Raw genomic sequence first — 16815 nt, 5'->3', positions numbered from 1 at the left:
GTGATAGTTTCTAAACAAGTAGGCCCTAGCAATAGGTCTTTGAATTTTTTGTTTTTAACTTAGACTCTGATTTTGTTTGCACAATCTCATTTTATTCTCAGTTACAACCTCTGCCTGTCCTCAACTAAGACTTTTGGTTTGCTCCCAATAATCTGGAGAGACTAAATGTCTTGTAACAATCCCTTGATGAATTAACTACTTCTGACAGTAAAAATGGTTGTACAATTTAGTCACTTTAATCAATTACAAAATGCATTCTTAACAGGAACTATTATTGTGTATTTACAAATCTTCTCAAAGGTTGTCTGTGAAGCATTGTCTTTTAGACTGTTATTTTTGTAAGTTTGGTAACTTAGAATCAATATACTGAGGAAAAAAATACAACACAACAAAACTCATGCAAGAAAAGTCAGAAAGTGTGGGAGCATGGGAAAGGCACTATATAAATAAAATGTATTGTTATTATTATTACAATGATTAAATAGGCTATTCAACAGCAAAATTGACAGATCACAGACGAAAACCCACATCTCAAACACACTGTATAAGTGACTGCATACTGTGGAGGACTTGTGCCTCAGTCAGGGTTATTTTTGACTTGTAAACAGTACCAGCAGGATAGGCTTCAATACCCTGTGATCCTGTGTTGGGATAAACTGACTTGGAAAACAAATAAATGGCCAAAAAATGTACATTTCCATTTAAGATATCCATCACTTATATTAGAAAGTGACTGACTAAGCTTGTCTTCATCTGTCAGAGAAACACTAGCTTCACCACCCCCACCCCCTTCACGTTACATTTACATCACACAATTACAAGAATGACACTCTGAAGTAGTATGTACTGTATGTTTGACACTTTTAATGCACTGGAAAACTGTTACAAATCGATAGAAATTCATTTCAGCACGGATTTTAAAAATGCTCTTTTAATTCAAACTTTAATCTTCTCAATTAGTAAAAACAATCTCTGACTTGTTAAGTGAAAACCACATCATCTCTGGAGTTCCAGTACATGATAAGTTTGCACTAGTTTTGAGTTTTGCATTTTCCCATCTCCGTTTAGGAAAATAGTATTCATTTATACGTTTTTTTCTGTTCAACCCACAGCAAAAAAAATTACTTTGTTTTTACTGTAATATTCATTATTCTACTGTTCAATACAATTTCTAGTTCCGTTTAAGAAAAAAAAAAGTAAATTTTCATTTGTAAATTATAATCAAGGACACTGAGTGGAGTACAATTTTACCATGATGACAGTACATTTGGCAGTAAAGCAGTTAAAGCAAAACCTGTCTCCTTCATTAGCTCATCTGTTGTCTTCAATGACAATGGACCTTCTTGGGTATGTGTCAATATCCACAAAAATAAAGCAAAATTCAAATTTTCCACTTGTTGGATTCTGAAACAAAAAACAAACATAATCTACTGTAAAGTATCTGGTGCATTATCTAACAAACAATACTCAAACAGCAATATAATTTCAATATACAAATACCAGTACTGTTAAAAGCTTCTAGATATGGTAGATAGAAAAATAATACACCCCGCTCCAAAACATTACATTTTCTTACGTTATAATCTGTAAAATACTTGGAGTTAAACTGACTTGTATTGCCCAAAGTGCACAACAAACCATATGAATGCACTGAAAAAAGTTTGTGTTTAAATAGCAAAAACGAAAGTGTTTTCATGAATTTTGTATATACCCTCCATGTCTGTACTTGGTGGAAGCACCATTGGCAGCAACTACAGCTACCTGTCTTTTGGAGTAGCTTTTCACAAGACTAGCACACCTGGATTTTTTGGATCTTCTCTTTGCTGGGTGAGGCAAGTTGGTTTTCGATGATGAATGGAAATCTTCAAGTCATTCCAAAGATTTTCAATCACGTTTAGGTCAGGAGTTTGACTTAGCCACTCCAGAACATCCATGATCTTCTTCGTAAATTGCTCTATAGCAGCTTCGGGTCACTGTCCTGTTGAGATATGTATATCCTACACATTTTTCATCTTTTTGCAGATGTCATTAGGTTCTTTCCTGAATCTCCTTATACCTGGCTCCATCCACATTCATTTCAATCCCGACAAGTTTTCCTGTCCCTACAGATGACAAACATCCCCACAAGTTATGTAGCCACCACCATGCTATGCTTTACAGTTAGGATGGTGCCATTTTTGTGATGGGATGTGTTTATGCCAAAAAGTTCTATTTGTGTCATTTGACCACAAAACCTTTTGATAGTTTGCTGCAGCATCCTTCATGTATTTTTAGGCAAACTTCAGTCGGGACTCCAGATGGACTTTTTTGAGAAATGGCTTTTTTTCTTACCACCCTCCTATATAGCCAAGATGTGTGCAACACCTTTGATATTGTTGTATACACATTTGATACACATGTTGTCGTCTGTCACACTTTCCACTTCTTAATGATCGACTCAGCAGTGCTCTAAGGCGTCTTCAAAGCCTTGGAAATCTTTTTATATCACTGCACCTTTCCACAACTTTGTTACGAACTTGTTTTAGAAGGTCATTGGAACCCATGCTGCTTTCTTTATGTGTGACAGCACTTGCAGCTTAGTAGTAAAGAGCTGCCTTTATGCAAGTTATCAACTTAAGATCTCACACAGGTGTTGGACAATTAAGTTAAAATGTGATCTTGAAGGAAATTGGTTATCTCTGTGATAGTTTAAGTCAGCGGTGTTGAATTCTGGGCCTGAAGGGCCACAGTGGCTGCAGGTTTCATTCTAATCCTTTTCCTAATCAGTGACCAGTTTTCACTGCTAATTAACTTCTTTTCCCTTCATTTTAATAGCCCTGTTTATAAGGATTTGGTCCTCTGAATTGATTTGTTTCTTCATTAAATGACAGCCACACAAAAATGACACGTGAAACGAGCCAACAGATGACCAGATAAATTGGGGCTTCAAACACCAACCAATTTCACTCCAGCTAGTTTCTTAATGAGAAGCTGAGTCTTACCATTAATTAAACCCGATCTTTAATTCCATGTCTCATTTCTGCTCTCACTAGTAAGCCCGCGATTCGCCAGTGAATCGGATATCCAAGAATGGCAATCAGTTTCTGTTCCGTCCGATATCTGGATGGATGAAATATCATGGAGGGTGGGTGCGTCTGGGGAAATGTCATTTAATTACATACGCATATCTGTAGTAAAGCGGTCTCGTTTTGTGGAGATGTGATTCCGTTGCCTTTGTTGACACCGACTGCTGGCAGAGTGGAGCACAGCAAGTTCAGCCCTGCGTCCACATCCGGTTTACGCTGTGTAGTTTGGATGTCTGGGGATTCCGTACTGTAATACTGTAATGCGATTCACATATGCGCTGAATCCTCTCGTTTTTGTTTTCTCTGTGGCGGGCTCGTTGCTGTGCGGCAGTGCGAGTGCGCCTCGACGCGCCTTGCGCCCAGCGTCCATATCCGGTTTACAACCTTTTTTGTTTTCTCTGAGGTGTTTACAACCTTCGGTTAGTAATATGGATTCTGCCACAGCAGACATTTCTGAAACTGTTGGTTTTCTGTTTTTTTCTAAGAAATCCGTCAAAATGTTTTGGTGACCTGAGAGATCAACCTTACTGACACCTTCACCTTTCTTTATTTTCAGATATTGTCTGATGGGCACAGTTGAGCTGGTCATGTGGTGGCTTGTTTTGTGTCTCATTATTGTTTGGCTGTTAAATAAGGAAAAAAAAATACCTAAAGGGCCTGAGTCAAGTTAATTAAAACTAAGAAGTTAATTAGCAAACAAACATACCTCTTTAACTTCTAAATGTACTGTTCCTTCAACTCTAGGCTCTGATCCTTGAATGTAAAACTTCAGTCTCATATGCTTGACTCCATCTTTCATATATTCAACATGGCTGAGAGAAAACAAAACAAAAAAAAAAAAAAAAAAACAACATGTAATCCTAAAAGCCTACGGATTGCAGAAACACCTGTCACGCAACTGGTATTACCTGACATGCTGCCTTCTACCACGACGAGTTGTCTCTCCATACCCTTTTATCGGCTCTCCAAATACTCCAATAACCTAAATTACAAACAAAAAAAAAAAAAAAAAAAAAAAAAACCAATATAATTCACATCATGTAATGAAAAATAACATCTTGAATTGCATATATCAAATCAGCTCAGGTCCCACAGTACTATAATATTCTCCTGTAAATGTAATTTGTTTTATTAATAGGATGCATATTAATAATGTTATTTTCATGGAGGGGGCCCAAAATACACTCCCAAAATCAGTCCCCTATTGCTGATGCTTTCTAGTTGAATCTAAATCTACTGACAAAGATATGATAAATGACCCATTTGAAGCAGATATGTATTACAATTCTCTCCTACATAAAAGGCTATTTCCTCAACTTTCCAACTTTACCTGTTTTGCCTAAATTATATGTACCCATTAATGTTAATACCTCATCCCCATCTCTTGGATTCAGCCAGGTTTCTCTTATTGGTATATTATCATTACCATCATAATTACATGCAACTACATATGTCCCAGTTCACTAGTTTTATTCTAGATAACAACTAGACACAACTAATTTTTAATGAACTAATGATGACATAATGTTTAAAATATGTCTAAATCAGAAATGTCAGTAAATTACTACATATAAATAAAAAAACCTGTTACATTTTATGTAGATAATTTGAATGCGAATGTGGGCTAGAAACACAAATACTGTACCTCAGGATGAGCCCTGCATTTCTCTAATGCCACTCCATAAATTTTGCTGGGACTTGATGATGAAAACAATTCCTTGAAGACAACATAAAACAATCCACCTAGGGAAAAGCATAATATTTCTATTAAGGGTTGATGCTTGGAGACAGTTGTGTATGTTTTTGGTTCTGAAAGAAATCTTTTTGTCAAGCAACATTAAAGTGACTACTGAGGAATGTGTGTCAGATCAATCATTTTTATTTTGCAGATATACACAGTATAATGTACTTATATCAAAAAACAACATATCAGTTCCAGTACTTAAAATTTTTTCTGACTGTTCAACTACTGGTAAAGTGTTTACATTCACTCATTCACCTCCTGCACAATATGGAATAAAACACTTGGCTTGTGATTGATATTTATACTGATGTGTCTATAACAAATTCAATGTTGCCACACTATTTAATGGTATAACAGGTAACAAAAAGTTTAATCTTGAAAAATGTATATAATTATAAAACACATTCCCTTAAATTTAACAAAACCTCTATTTAATTTGATTTTTTTTAACTTTCATGTTTGCATACAAATGGAACTACAGTGCTTATCCTACTCAGAATTGAAAAAATAATTATTCTTTGTAAATACAGAGGGTAAGGATTTAGGTCTGAAGGGTTTATGTAACTTTAATGACTTTTTTAGAAAAATATCTTGTAAGGTACCAGTGTCCATACAGAAAAAAGTGAGTTTTGTCAAGATAATCTGAGCAATTATATAAAATATGATTACATTTTTAAAAGATAATTCAGAAAAGATGCTCTAATACCAAAACACACTTCCTATATAAGTCAAAAATAACCAGACTGGGCTTGGGGCTTTCTTGGAAAACTGTCTGGAGGTCAGCCAAACGTGAATCATAGCACTATATCTCCCTCCTACACGCCCTCTCAAGCTGCCGACTGGCTAGGTATATCCTGTGAAGAGCCCAGTCAGTATTTGCACAACAATCGCTACACGAGTTGGCGCCATAATGTCAGGGGGAAAAAAAAAAAAACGAAAAGTGAATTAACATCAAATTTCTTGCCAAATTTGATTAAAACAGCCACAGAAACTTATGAAATGATAAAAAACAGGGTACGGTGATAACAGTTTGTCTCGCACACAAGTTTTTGAGTAGCACAAACGTTTCAAGGTAGGAGAAGCAAATGTGGAAGACGTTCAACGCTCAGGGCGAGGGGGTATTGCTTCACCAAGACAATGCCCCTGCGCACAATGTTTTTCCGTAAACCAATTTTTGACTGACAAAAACATTCCTATCCTCGATCATCCTCCTTATTCGCCCGAAAATCAAAAGTGACCTGAAGGGAACACATTTTTCTTCAATGGATGAAGTGAAGACAGAAACGGCAAGCCTGTTGAAGAGCCTCAAGCAAGAAGACTTCCAGCATTGTTTTAATCAATGGAAGATATGTTTGGAGTGGTGTAAAGATCGGGACGGGGAGCATATAGAAGGTGACAATGTTTAGAATGCTAAAATCCATCAATAAATATTTGTTTTTTTACCAATCTGGTTAATTTTGTGTCTCATGTCGTATTTTATAAAATATTTTTTTTTAAGTATATCACCCCAAAAATTAAAAGTGAGGAAATCAGCCAAGGGGCTGTTTAACATAATTTTAAAAGTGCTATTTTTGAAAGATTCATGTTTTCTTGAGTATTTACCTGTTACTCCAAGTCCAACAAGTATAACTATTAAATAAGTAAAGTCTTTTCCAGCTTCTTTCACTGCAAAATATGAAAAGAGATTTATTATTTATATAATACACAGTGGTAATGTGAATGTTTTATTTCTGCCAACTGACCAGGTACTCTCATAGTTTGTTCTAAAATGCTTAAAAAGTCCACAGTATTTAGTCAAATATATTACTATGTTATTCTTTCTTAACTTAGTTTTACTAAACCACATTGAACCTAGCTGTTCACAGGAATTCTACTGATAAAATGCACAATTTACTAAGTAACTACATTGAAGGCAAATAAGTTGCCCATAACCATTTTAAGTGTGGTGTTGATGCAATACATCTGTCTTACCTCATGTGTCTTTCTATACATCTGACATGCTGTAAGTATTTCCCAGAAGAACAAAATAATTGTTACTGTTAACTAGAAATGCTCCAACATTAAATTCACCCATCCAGCTAAAACCACAACTAAGGAACATAAAGTATATACTGGAACATTTCACCAATTTCTTTGGGCACAAGACGTTTTAACATTTAAAGTAAAACTTCACCCAAAAATGATTTTTTCTTTTTTTTTAATACATTACTTTCCCCATAGAGCTTTTAATTGTGGGCGAGAAAAACATTTAAATCTCATGTTTACATGGAGAAAGTACATAATAAAGATTCTAATAGAACAGGAGCCAATAGTGACAAACACTATGAAAAACATCCATGGAAATTTTTTTTTTAATTCTTATGTAATTTGTGTTGCATAATTCATAAATCCAATAATATGCTCAAAATGAGAAAAATGCATGCTTTTTTACTAAAATATTATTACTTCAGGAAAAAAACAGCATACAATATAAACAGGAAAGGCACATTGCCATAATACTGTCCTCTTCTGAAGTGAAGACAGCATTCTTGCCCAATGAATGATGGAAAGAGGTGGATCTTCAATTCAAAAAGCACTGTATTATGGGAATATTTCTCAGCCACCATTTCAAGCTATATGGTGTAAGTAACATAAAAATATCATTTTTGGATGGAGTGTTTTTAAATGTTTGCTTTTGAAAATTATTACATTTGTATAATTACATTTGGGTATCATTTAGTGTGAAAAAATATGAATTGAATAAATATGCAATACACTTTTGAGTAGACAAAAAATGTAAATTTATTTAGATCTTACTTCATGATATACAGTGCATCCAGAAAGTATTCACAGCGCATCACTTTTTCCACATTTTGTTATGTTACAGCCTTATTCCAAAATGGATTAAATTCATTTTTTTCCTCAGAATTCTACACACAACACCCCATAATAACAACGTGAAAAAAGTTTACTTGAGGTTTTTGCAAATTTATTAAAAATAAAAAAACTAAGAAATCCCATGAACACAAGTATTCACAGCCTTTGCTCAATACTTTGTCGATGCACCTTTGGCAGCAATTCCAGCCTCAAGTCTTTTTGAATATGATGCCACAAGCTTGGCACACCTATCCTTGGCCAGTTTCGCCCATTCCTCTTTGCAGCACCTCTCAAGCTCCATCAGGTTGGATGGGAAGCGTCGGTGCACAGCCATTTTAAGATCTCTCCAGAGATGTTCAATCGGATTCAAGTCTGGGCTCTGGCTGGGCCACTCAAGGACATTCACAGAGTTGTCCTGAAACCACCCCTTTGATATCTTGGCTGTGTGCTTAGGGTCGTTGTCCTGCTGAAAGATGAACCGTCACCCCAGTCTGAGGTCAAGAGCACTCTGGAGCAGGTTTTCATCCAGGATGTCTCTGTACATTGCTGCAGTCATCTTTCCCTTTATCCTGACTAGTCTCCCAGTCCCTGCCTGCTGAAAAACATCCCCACAGCATGATGCTGCTGCCACCACCATGCTTCACTGTAGGGATGGTATTGCCCTGGTGATGAGCGGTGCCTGGTTTCCTCCAAATGTGACGCCTGGAATTCACACCAAAGAGTTCAATCTTTGTCTCATCAGACCAGAGAATTTTCTTTCTCATGGTCTGAGAGTCCTTCAGGTGCCTTTTGGCAAACTCCAGGCGGGCTGCCATGTGCCTTTTACTAAGGAGTGGCTTCCGTCTGGCCACTCTACCATACAGGCCTGATTGGTGGATTGCTGCAGAGATGGTTGTCTTCCACTACGCAAACTTCCACGTTCTTCCGCTACATAAATCCCGATCAGTGTGAAAAGTAACGCGCGTGCACGCGCCTTCTGTCCTGCCCCAACTCCTCCCAGAATTACGCCTCTTTGTATATGCAAATCAATATACAGTAAATAGCCCTTAAGCTCAGCCTTCTGTGAAAAGACAATGGAAAAAGCACAGGGGAAAATATAAGAATTTCAGTGAATACTAAGTGGAGGCAAAGGAAAAACATACTATTTGTTGGTTTAAACAGTGGTATAATCAACAAAAGGAAGTTGATCGAGTGACAGTGTTGGAGAAACTCGAAAGCTCAAGTTCACAAAGTCACACAGTGCCCAAAATAAAAAAGTTGTCACATATCAAAGTCGGCATGAAAAGGCAACTCTAAGCCCACCGTCCGAGTGTCATATGAATACTTATTAGGGTACAGAGTAAAAAAAAAAGGCACACAGTGGGAAAAAAGCACAAAATGTCAACTTTAATCTCGAAATTTCCACTTTAATCACGTAGTTTATTTTGTCATTAAAGTAGAACATCATAAACTTCACCTTAAAATAGTTTATTTTACTAGTTTCTCAAATCCCATCGTAACTAAAGTAGCACGTTAAATGCTTTGCTCTGTGTTTGATCTTCTGTGTGCTCTGTGTGTGTGAATCACTACGTGCTTCCGTTCTTTTTCTTTCTCCGACAGGACACAGAATCCATTACATTCGTGATATTACAGCTCTCTGAATAATTAAAATACTGAGATGTATACGTGATATCTTTTTCATGATGATAGGAATGAAAGCATGTTACTAAACATGGGAACACGGTGGCGCAGTGCTTGTTCATATCTCATACAAGAGGCTTGCTGTGCCATGCGCGACCTTCGATGAAATAATTTATTACAGAAGTACTGTCTCTTTCAAACGTACTAACCTCCAATTCCTGTCCTTACTTTTCTTTCTCCAAATACCCAATCGCCACACAATCAGCTCTGTAACAGACGTTAAGCCATCTGTAAGCTTAGAACGCCGATTCTTCAAAACGTTTAAGGAACATTGAAATATCTTCGTAGTACATGTTTAATTATTCTATCCATCTATCCTTCCAGTGTCACGTCAGCTTTAGCAAGAATACAGCGCAAGGCAGGAGCTATCCGTGAAATAGCTAGTGCTGCGGCACCGTGTCCTCACATGTTTAATTATTAACAATACAGATTATTTAAATGAAGTTAAAGTTTCATCTGTATACTATAATCAACATATTTTGCTGCATTTCATCTTAAAAATGATATCGTCATCACACACGCTTTATAAAGTGGCGCAGGTTGTGCAATTTTATAACTGTAGTGCAAGTTTACAGTGGGGTAATTGTACTTACAGTGGTGTGAAAATCTATTTGCCCCCTTCCTGATTTCTTATTCTTTTGCATGTTTGTCACACAAAATGTTTCTGATCATCAAACACATTTAACCATTAGTCAAATATAACACAAGTAAACACAAAATGCAGTTTGTAAATGGTGGTTTTTATTATTTAGGGAGAAAAAAAAATCCAAACCTACATGGCCCTGTGTGAAAAAGTAATTGCCCCCTGAACCTAATAACTGGTTGGGCCACCCTTAGCAGCAATAACTGCAATCAAGCGTTTGCGATAACTTGCAATGAGTCTTTTACAGCGCTCTGGAGGAATTTTGGCCCACTCATCTTTGCAAAATTGTTGTAATTCAGCTTTATTTGAGGGTTTTCTAGCATGAACCGCCTTTTTAAGGTCATGCCATAGCATCTCAATTGGATTCAGGTCAGGACTTTGACTAGGCCACTCCAAAGTCTTCATTTTGTTTTTCTTCAGCCATTCAGAGGTGGATTTGCTGGTGTGTTTTGGGTCATTGTCCTGTTGCAGCACCCAAGATCGCTTCAGCTTGAGTTGACGAACAGATGGCCGGACATTCTCCTTCAGGATTTTTTGGTAGACAGTAGAATTCATGGTTCCATCTATCACAACAAGCCTTCCAGGTCCTGAAGCAGCAAAACAACCCCAGACCATCACACTACCACCACATTTTACTGTTGGTATGATGTTCTTTTTCTGAAATGCTGTGTTCCTTTTACGCCAGATGTAACGAGACATTTGCCTTCCAAAAAGTTCAACTTTTGTCTCATCAGTCCACAAGGTATTTTCCCAAAAGTCTTGGCAATCACTGAGATGTTTCTTAGCAAAATTGAGACGAGCCCTAATGTTCTTTTTGCTTAACAGTGGTTTGCATCTTGGAAATCTGCCATGCAGGCCATTTTTGCCCAGTCTCTTTCTTATGGTGGAGTCGTGAACACTGACCTTAATTGAGGCAAGTGAGGCCTGCAGTTCTTTAGACGTTGTCCTGGGGTCTTTTGTGCCCTCTCGGATGAGTCGTCTCTGCGCTCTTGGGGTAATTTTGGTCGGCCGGCCACTCCTGGGAAGGTTCACCACTGTTCCATGTTTTTGCCATTTGTGGATAATGGCTCTCACTGTGGTTCGCTGGAGTCCCAAAGCTTTAGAAATGGCTTTATAACCTTTACCAGACTGATAGATCTCAATTACTTCTGTTCTCATTTGTTCCTGAATTTCTTTGGATCTTGGCATGATGTCTAGCTTTTGAGGTGCTTTTGGTCTACTTCTCTGTGTCAGGCAGCTCCTATTTAAGTGATTTCTTGATTGAAACAGGTGTGGCAGTAATCAGGCCTGGGGGTGGCTACGGAAATTGAACTCAGGTGTGATACACCACAGTTAGGTTATTTTTTAACAAGGGGGCAATTACTTTTTCACACAGGGCCATGTAGGTTTGGATTTTTTTTCTCCCTAAATAATAAAAACCATCATTTAAAAACTGCATTTTGTGTTTACTTGTGTTATATTTGACTAATGGTTAAATGTGTTTGATGATCAGAAACATTTTGTGTGACAAACATGCAAAAGAATAAGAAATCAGGAAGGGGGCAAATAGTTTTTCACACCACTGTATAAGTACAAACAGTTCTACAAGGAGCACTTGATTGAGTGCGTTTACAGTTCTTGGGATGAAACTGTTTCTGAACTGTGAGTCCCGAACAGGAAAGGCTTTGAACCGTTTTGCCGTGGCTAAGGCAGCGTGCTTGATACTGTATACCAATAATTCTCTTTCCGATCAGCTGCTGCTGTGATTCCCCACTCAGATACAGTGATATAAATACTGAGTGGTGCAGTGAAAGTAATATGGAAAAAGATGATCCGCTGTGGCAACCCTTAACGGGAGCAGCTGAAAGAAGAAGCAGATGCAGTGAGAGTAATAACGCTAAAGCAGTTACGGTATTTGGAATACTATGGCTACTCCCTGGACCATTATATTGCTACAGGTTAATTACAATCAGATGCATTACACTAATAAACAATATGCAGTTAATTTCAGTGTATTTATAAAGCCGCGTCAGGAATGTGGGTCTAAGAAAGAAAGGGTGATCACACAAGAACAGTTGCACGCTTTGATGCTGGGTGCTGCCAGTCTGCAAAACCGAGCGGAGAAATTGCGTACACCAGGGTATGAGGTACCGTGGAAATGTGCATGGCTTTAGGCCAAGTTTAGGTTTTATACATCACAATTTGAGCATGGAAACGTTCGTACGCAAGATTTCTGTGCGTATGCACCGTTTATACATGAGGCCCTTGGTGGTTTCAAACTTCTTCCACTGATGGAGGCCACTGTGCTCATTGGGACCTTCAAAGCAGCAGAAATTTTTCTGTAACCTTCCCCAGATTTGTGCCTCGAGACAATCCTGTCTCGGAAGTCTACAGACAATTCCTTTGACTTCATGCTTGGTTTGTGCTCTGACATGAACTGTCAACTGTGGGACCTCATATAGACAGGTGTGTGCCTTTCCAAATCATGTCCAGTCAACTGAATTTACCACAGGTGGACTCTAATTAAGCTGCAGAAACATCTCAAGGATGATCAGGGGAAACAGGATGCACCTGAGCTCAATTTTGAGCTTCATGGCAAAGGCTGTGAATACTTATGTACATGTGCTTAAACAATTTTTTTATTTTTAATAAATTTGCAAAAATCTCAAGTAAACTTTTTTCACGTTGTCATTATGGGGTGTGGGCGGCACGGTGGCGCAGTGGGTAGCGCTGCTGCCTCGCAGTTAGGAGACCCGGGTTCGCTTCCCGGGTCCTCCCTGCGTGGAGTTTGCATGTTCTCCCCGTGTCTGCGTGGGTTTCCTCCGGGCACTCCGGTTTCCTCCCACAGTCCAAAGACATGCAGGTTAGGTGGATTGGCGATTCTAAATTGTCCCTAGTGTGTGGGTGTGTTTGTGTGTGTCCTGCGGTGGGTTGGCACCCTGCCCGGGATTGGTTCCTGCCTTGTGCCCTGTGTTGGCTGGGATTGGCTCCAGCAGACCCCCGTGACCCTGTGTTTGGATTCCACGGGTTGGAAAATGGATGGGTGGATGGATTATGGGGTGTTGTGTGTAGAATTCAGAGGAAAAAAATGAATTTAATCCATTCTGGAATAAGGCTGTAACATAACAAAATGTGGAAAACGTGATGCGCGATATGCTGTGAATACTTTCCGGATGCACTGTATATACATACATACATACATATATATATATATATATACACACATACATACATACATAATTATATATACACACATACATACATACATAATTATATATATATATATATATATATATATATATATATATATATATATATATATATATATATATATATATATTAGGGCTGCAACAATTAGTCAACAACTTTTTAACTTAAGTGTTTTTTTTAAAAAGTATAATTATATATATATATATATATATATATATATGTCATCAGTAAGAAGATTTATTTCTGCTTGTTTTGATCTGTACTCATTTATAACTATATCACTTTTGTGAATGAAAAATACTTTGGCCTTTCAATTTTGTATTACTTATTAAACCATGTTGTTCTTACATTTAAAACAATTAATTAAAAAATTATTCTATGTGTATAAGAAAAATGAACAGATATACAACCACATAAAAAATATTTGTAATCAATTTTCAAAATCCCCAAATGTAACATTAGGGTGAGGGGTGGAGTTAAGAAATCTCACTTTTAGTTCTGCCTAGTTAAGAGTTCAGTACTTAACAAATGAAGACTGAAGGAAAATAGGGATATTTCAAAATATTTCAAAATCTTTGTGCTGGCAAATTTAAATGTCACATAAGTACAACATGCTTGGCTTCACTTAACAGCAAATATGCATGATGTGGGCTTTCCTTATTCAGCTGCTGAAGGAAGTGGTGACTCCGCTGTGCCCTCTTGACTATGGAGGTGGTGTTAATTCACCATGTAAGGTCAACTGCCAGGGGCACATCCAGGAATTTGGTGCTCTTGACCAAGTCCACCACAGAGCCCTCGATGTGCAGTGGGGTGCTGACAGCATAGGCCTTCCTTAAGTCAATACTCATTTGTTGAGTGGCTAAGAACTTGTACAGCAGTGGCATTCACAGGTCACTACTGGACATCACTGAACCACCTGGGTGAAACATCCATGAGGTGCAATTAATCATGATTAAAAATGGAGTTTGACAGCCCTAATAAGAATCAAATTTTAGTCAGTCAAAATATAATTACTGTATAGACATCTTTACTGGAAATCTAATAAAGATTAACAGGAAAAGTTCAGTTTTCACTAGACAAAACACTGAGGCACCGACAGCAAGTGCCATAATGAATCCTCTTGTTCTTTACAGGCTCCTTTAGGTGGATTGCTATCCTTAAAAGGAATTCTTTTTGCGACCCTGAAGACTAGCAGTTTTCATAGGTGCTCCTGCCATTGATGATGGGAATGCCAGCTCATACCACGGGAGACTCATTACCGGCTAATGCAACTAATACAATACTTTTTGATCTTACTAACTAGTTGGCTGGACAAACAATCTGAATTATTAACTGACATACTATGAAGTCGCACAAACATGAAAACTGCACCACTGTTAGAGAATGAATCGTGAGGTTACTGCCTGCTCTCATTTCAGTTTCTGTTTATTTTTATATAGCGCTCTTCAATGAGTACGCTGAGGCACGTTTTCAAGTGTAATACACGTACAGATTATACTACTAAATACGGAATGAGTACACATAAATACATAAACTTGTTAAAAAAATACAGAAAACAAGGTAAAAAATGATTAACTTAAATTGAACCCAACAATGTCTATCCATTAATTCACTGCTCAACTTTGACCAGTGAACACTTCAGAGCCGCCGCCCCTCACCTTTCTGAGCCGTGGACACCGTGGGCGCTTCGCTCGGACTCCTCCGGGTCGTCAACTGCCCGGCTTGCTCGTTCCTGTTGTGTGGGTTCCGTTCACTTCGCACACTATGGCCAGATGAGATAAATCTGCACGGGGGGCAGCGCGAGCCGCTGAGAATCAAGGACTTGCCCTTGCCGTTGCTAACAAAGTATAACGCAGACGAGCTTTGGCTCAAAGTATTCGTTCTAATTTGCTTTAAACAGTGCAAAAGCACATTGCTCGCGCGCATCAAGCTTAGTTGAGCTGGTTTTATACACACGTAATAAGCCATGGTCCTGTGTTTCGCTTTTGTCGATAATACGTTCAAAAATTAACAGAACGGACTATTTAATAATAAATGGAAGACATGTCTCTTAAATTTGAAAAAACAGTATTAATTCGCCATTGCAATCCATGCACCGCGCCTGGACGAAATGCATCCTGGGAGTTGGAGTTTCTTGCTTTTTTTAAATCTCCCGTTTTATTGGTCGTAAAACGCGAGTAAGTGGGATCGTGTTACATTTTGATTATTCTTTATTATTTATCTCTCTGTTAATACGTATAAAAGTGATTTCGCTTGGCCAGGATCGCAATTTACTACATTTGTGCCATAGCAAACTATGCGGTGAGTTATGCTGATTCAATTCAGTTTAATTCAGTTTGTTTTTGTATAGCGCTCTTGACTGTGTGCAGGCATAGAGAGGTATGACAAGTTTTCAGGTGGGAAGGGGGGAGGTCTTGATGCTTTCTTCTCAGATTCAGGCTTAACCATAAACATAAAACAGTATTAACTTTTTGCTCTAAAGGACAGATCTAATGATTTAAGAAAACGTTATGGCATTCTAATTAATGATCAGGTTTCTTATCTTGTGATTAAATATGCAAAGATCAAATAGAAAGAATCGATCTGAATTATCTGTCCTTAATGGATAAAATTTTTAAAAAAATTGTTCGTTAATTAGGAATTTATAAGAATATTTTCATTCAAAGTCGTGGATTGTCGAAATTGATATTATTTATACTCTATATATGATTATATATCTCTCTATATATAAAATCCAATGTCTGTCTGTCTGTATGTCTGTCCGCTTTTCACGAGAGAACTTCTTAACAGATTTAGATCGGGGTTTTTTCTATATATTGCTTGAACATTCTGGTTGATTTTGTGACTTCTCTCATCACGCTAAGAATCATAGTTCGCTTGCAGGAGCGATACTGTATATTCGTGCTAATCCAAGACAGAGGCTATGGGCTGAGAGGAGGGGGAAGCCTAATGTCAGGAGTAGGGAGCCGGGCCGGGCCGGGCCCTCCTCGCTGTCCTGTTTCACTTCTACTCGGGTGAAGTATGATATATTACATGTATATGATTTCATTTCATTAGATACTGTAATTCAAATCGATTCTTTCTGTTTGATCCTTGCATATTTAATATCAAAATTAGAAATCTGATCATTAATTAGAATGTCATAAAGCAATCTTAAAGACGTTCTTCTATCCATTGATATATATATATATATATATATATATATATATATATATATATATATATATATATATATATATATTAGAGGTCACAAAACCAATAATTTGGTTAATATGAAAATGTATAATGTTCATTTGGGAAAAAATAGCCTCATTATTTTAACAAAAACATATGTGATTCATATAGTCCTGGTGGATTGAATATGTTTGATTTTGAAACTTCCAATAGCATATTTCAAATGAAGTGGATTTAGAAATATATGAAATCAAAAGACAAAGTATAATACTTCATCCCAAGCCTTGAATTGCTAAAAAAAACAGGTGGCATTGAGTTAATAAACTCATTGAATGACCTAACTTCCAGAGGAAAGCCTTAATTTCCTGGTTGATTGCATACAAACACAATATTTCCCCTCATAAATTTGTATTTTTTTAATAATAAAGATATTAACTAAAAAATAAAATTTTTTTTAGCAACTG

General features: G+C 37.3%; 1 protein-coding gene across 1 annotated transcript; it reads right to left on the bottom strand.

Moving 5' to 3' along the window:
• Positions 1–214: 214 nt before the first annotated feature.
• timm21 (translocase of inner mitochondrial membrane 21) lies at positions 215–15289 on the bottom strand. The gene is made up of 6 exons (XM_028803407.2): positions 14836–15289; positions 6412–6474; positions 4711–4808; positions 3974–4047; positions 3772–3877; positions 215–1404 (listed from the first exon to the last, which is right to left on the bottom strand). Exons 1-6 carry the CDS (start codon positions 15143–15145, stop codon positions 1312–1314), a joined length of 744 nt encoding a protein of 247 aa, XP_028659240.2. The 5' UTR covers positions 15146–15289; the 3' UTR covers positions 215–1311.
• Positions 15290–16815: the final 1526 nt, after the last annotated feature.

Source organism: Erpetoichthys calabaricus, chromosome 6 (genome assembly GCF_900747795.2).
Source record: "Erpetoichthys calabaricus chromosome 6, fErpCal1.3, whole genome shotgun sequence".
In the NCBI taxonomy this organism is placed as follows: Eukaryota; Metazoa; Chordata; class Cladistia; order Polypteriformes; family Polypteridae; genus Erpetoichthys; species Erpetoichthys calabaricus.
Note: the sequence above shows the minus strand (reverse complement) of the source record. Positions and strands in the feature narration are given on the sequence as shown.

Bases quoted from the DNA above. Each gene is read 5' to 3' on its own strand.
- timm21 (XM_028803407.2), bottom strand. From the start codon at position 15,145: ATGGCTTATTACGTGTGTATAAAACCAGCTCAACTAAGCTTGATGCGC. The intron at 6,475-14,835 runs GTGAGGGGCGGC...CATATTTTGCAG, and splicing joins GGTGTCCACGGCTCAGAAAG to TGAAAGAAGCTGGAAAAGAC. The intron at 4,048-4,710 runs GTACAGTATTTG...TTTGTAATTTAG, and splicing joins AATGCAGGGCTCATCCTGAG to GTTATTGGAGTATTTGGAGA.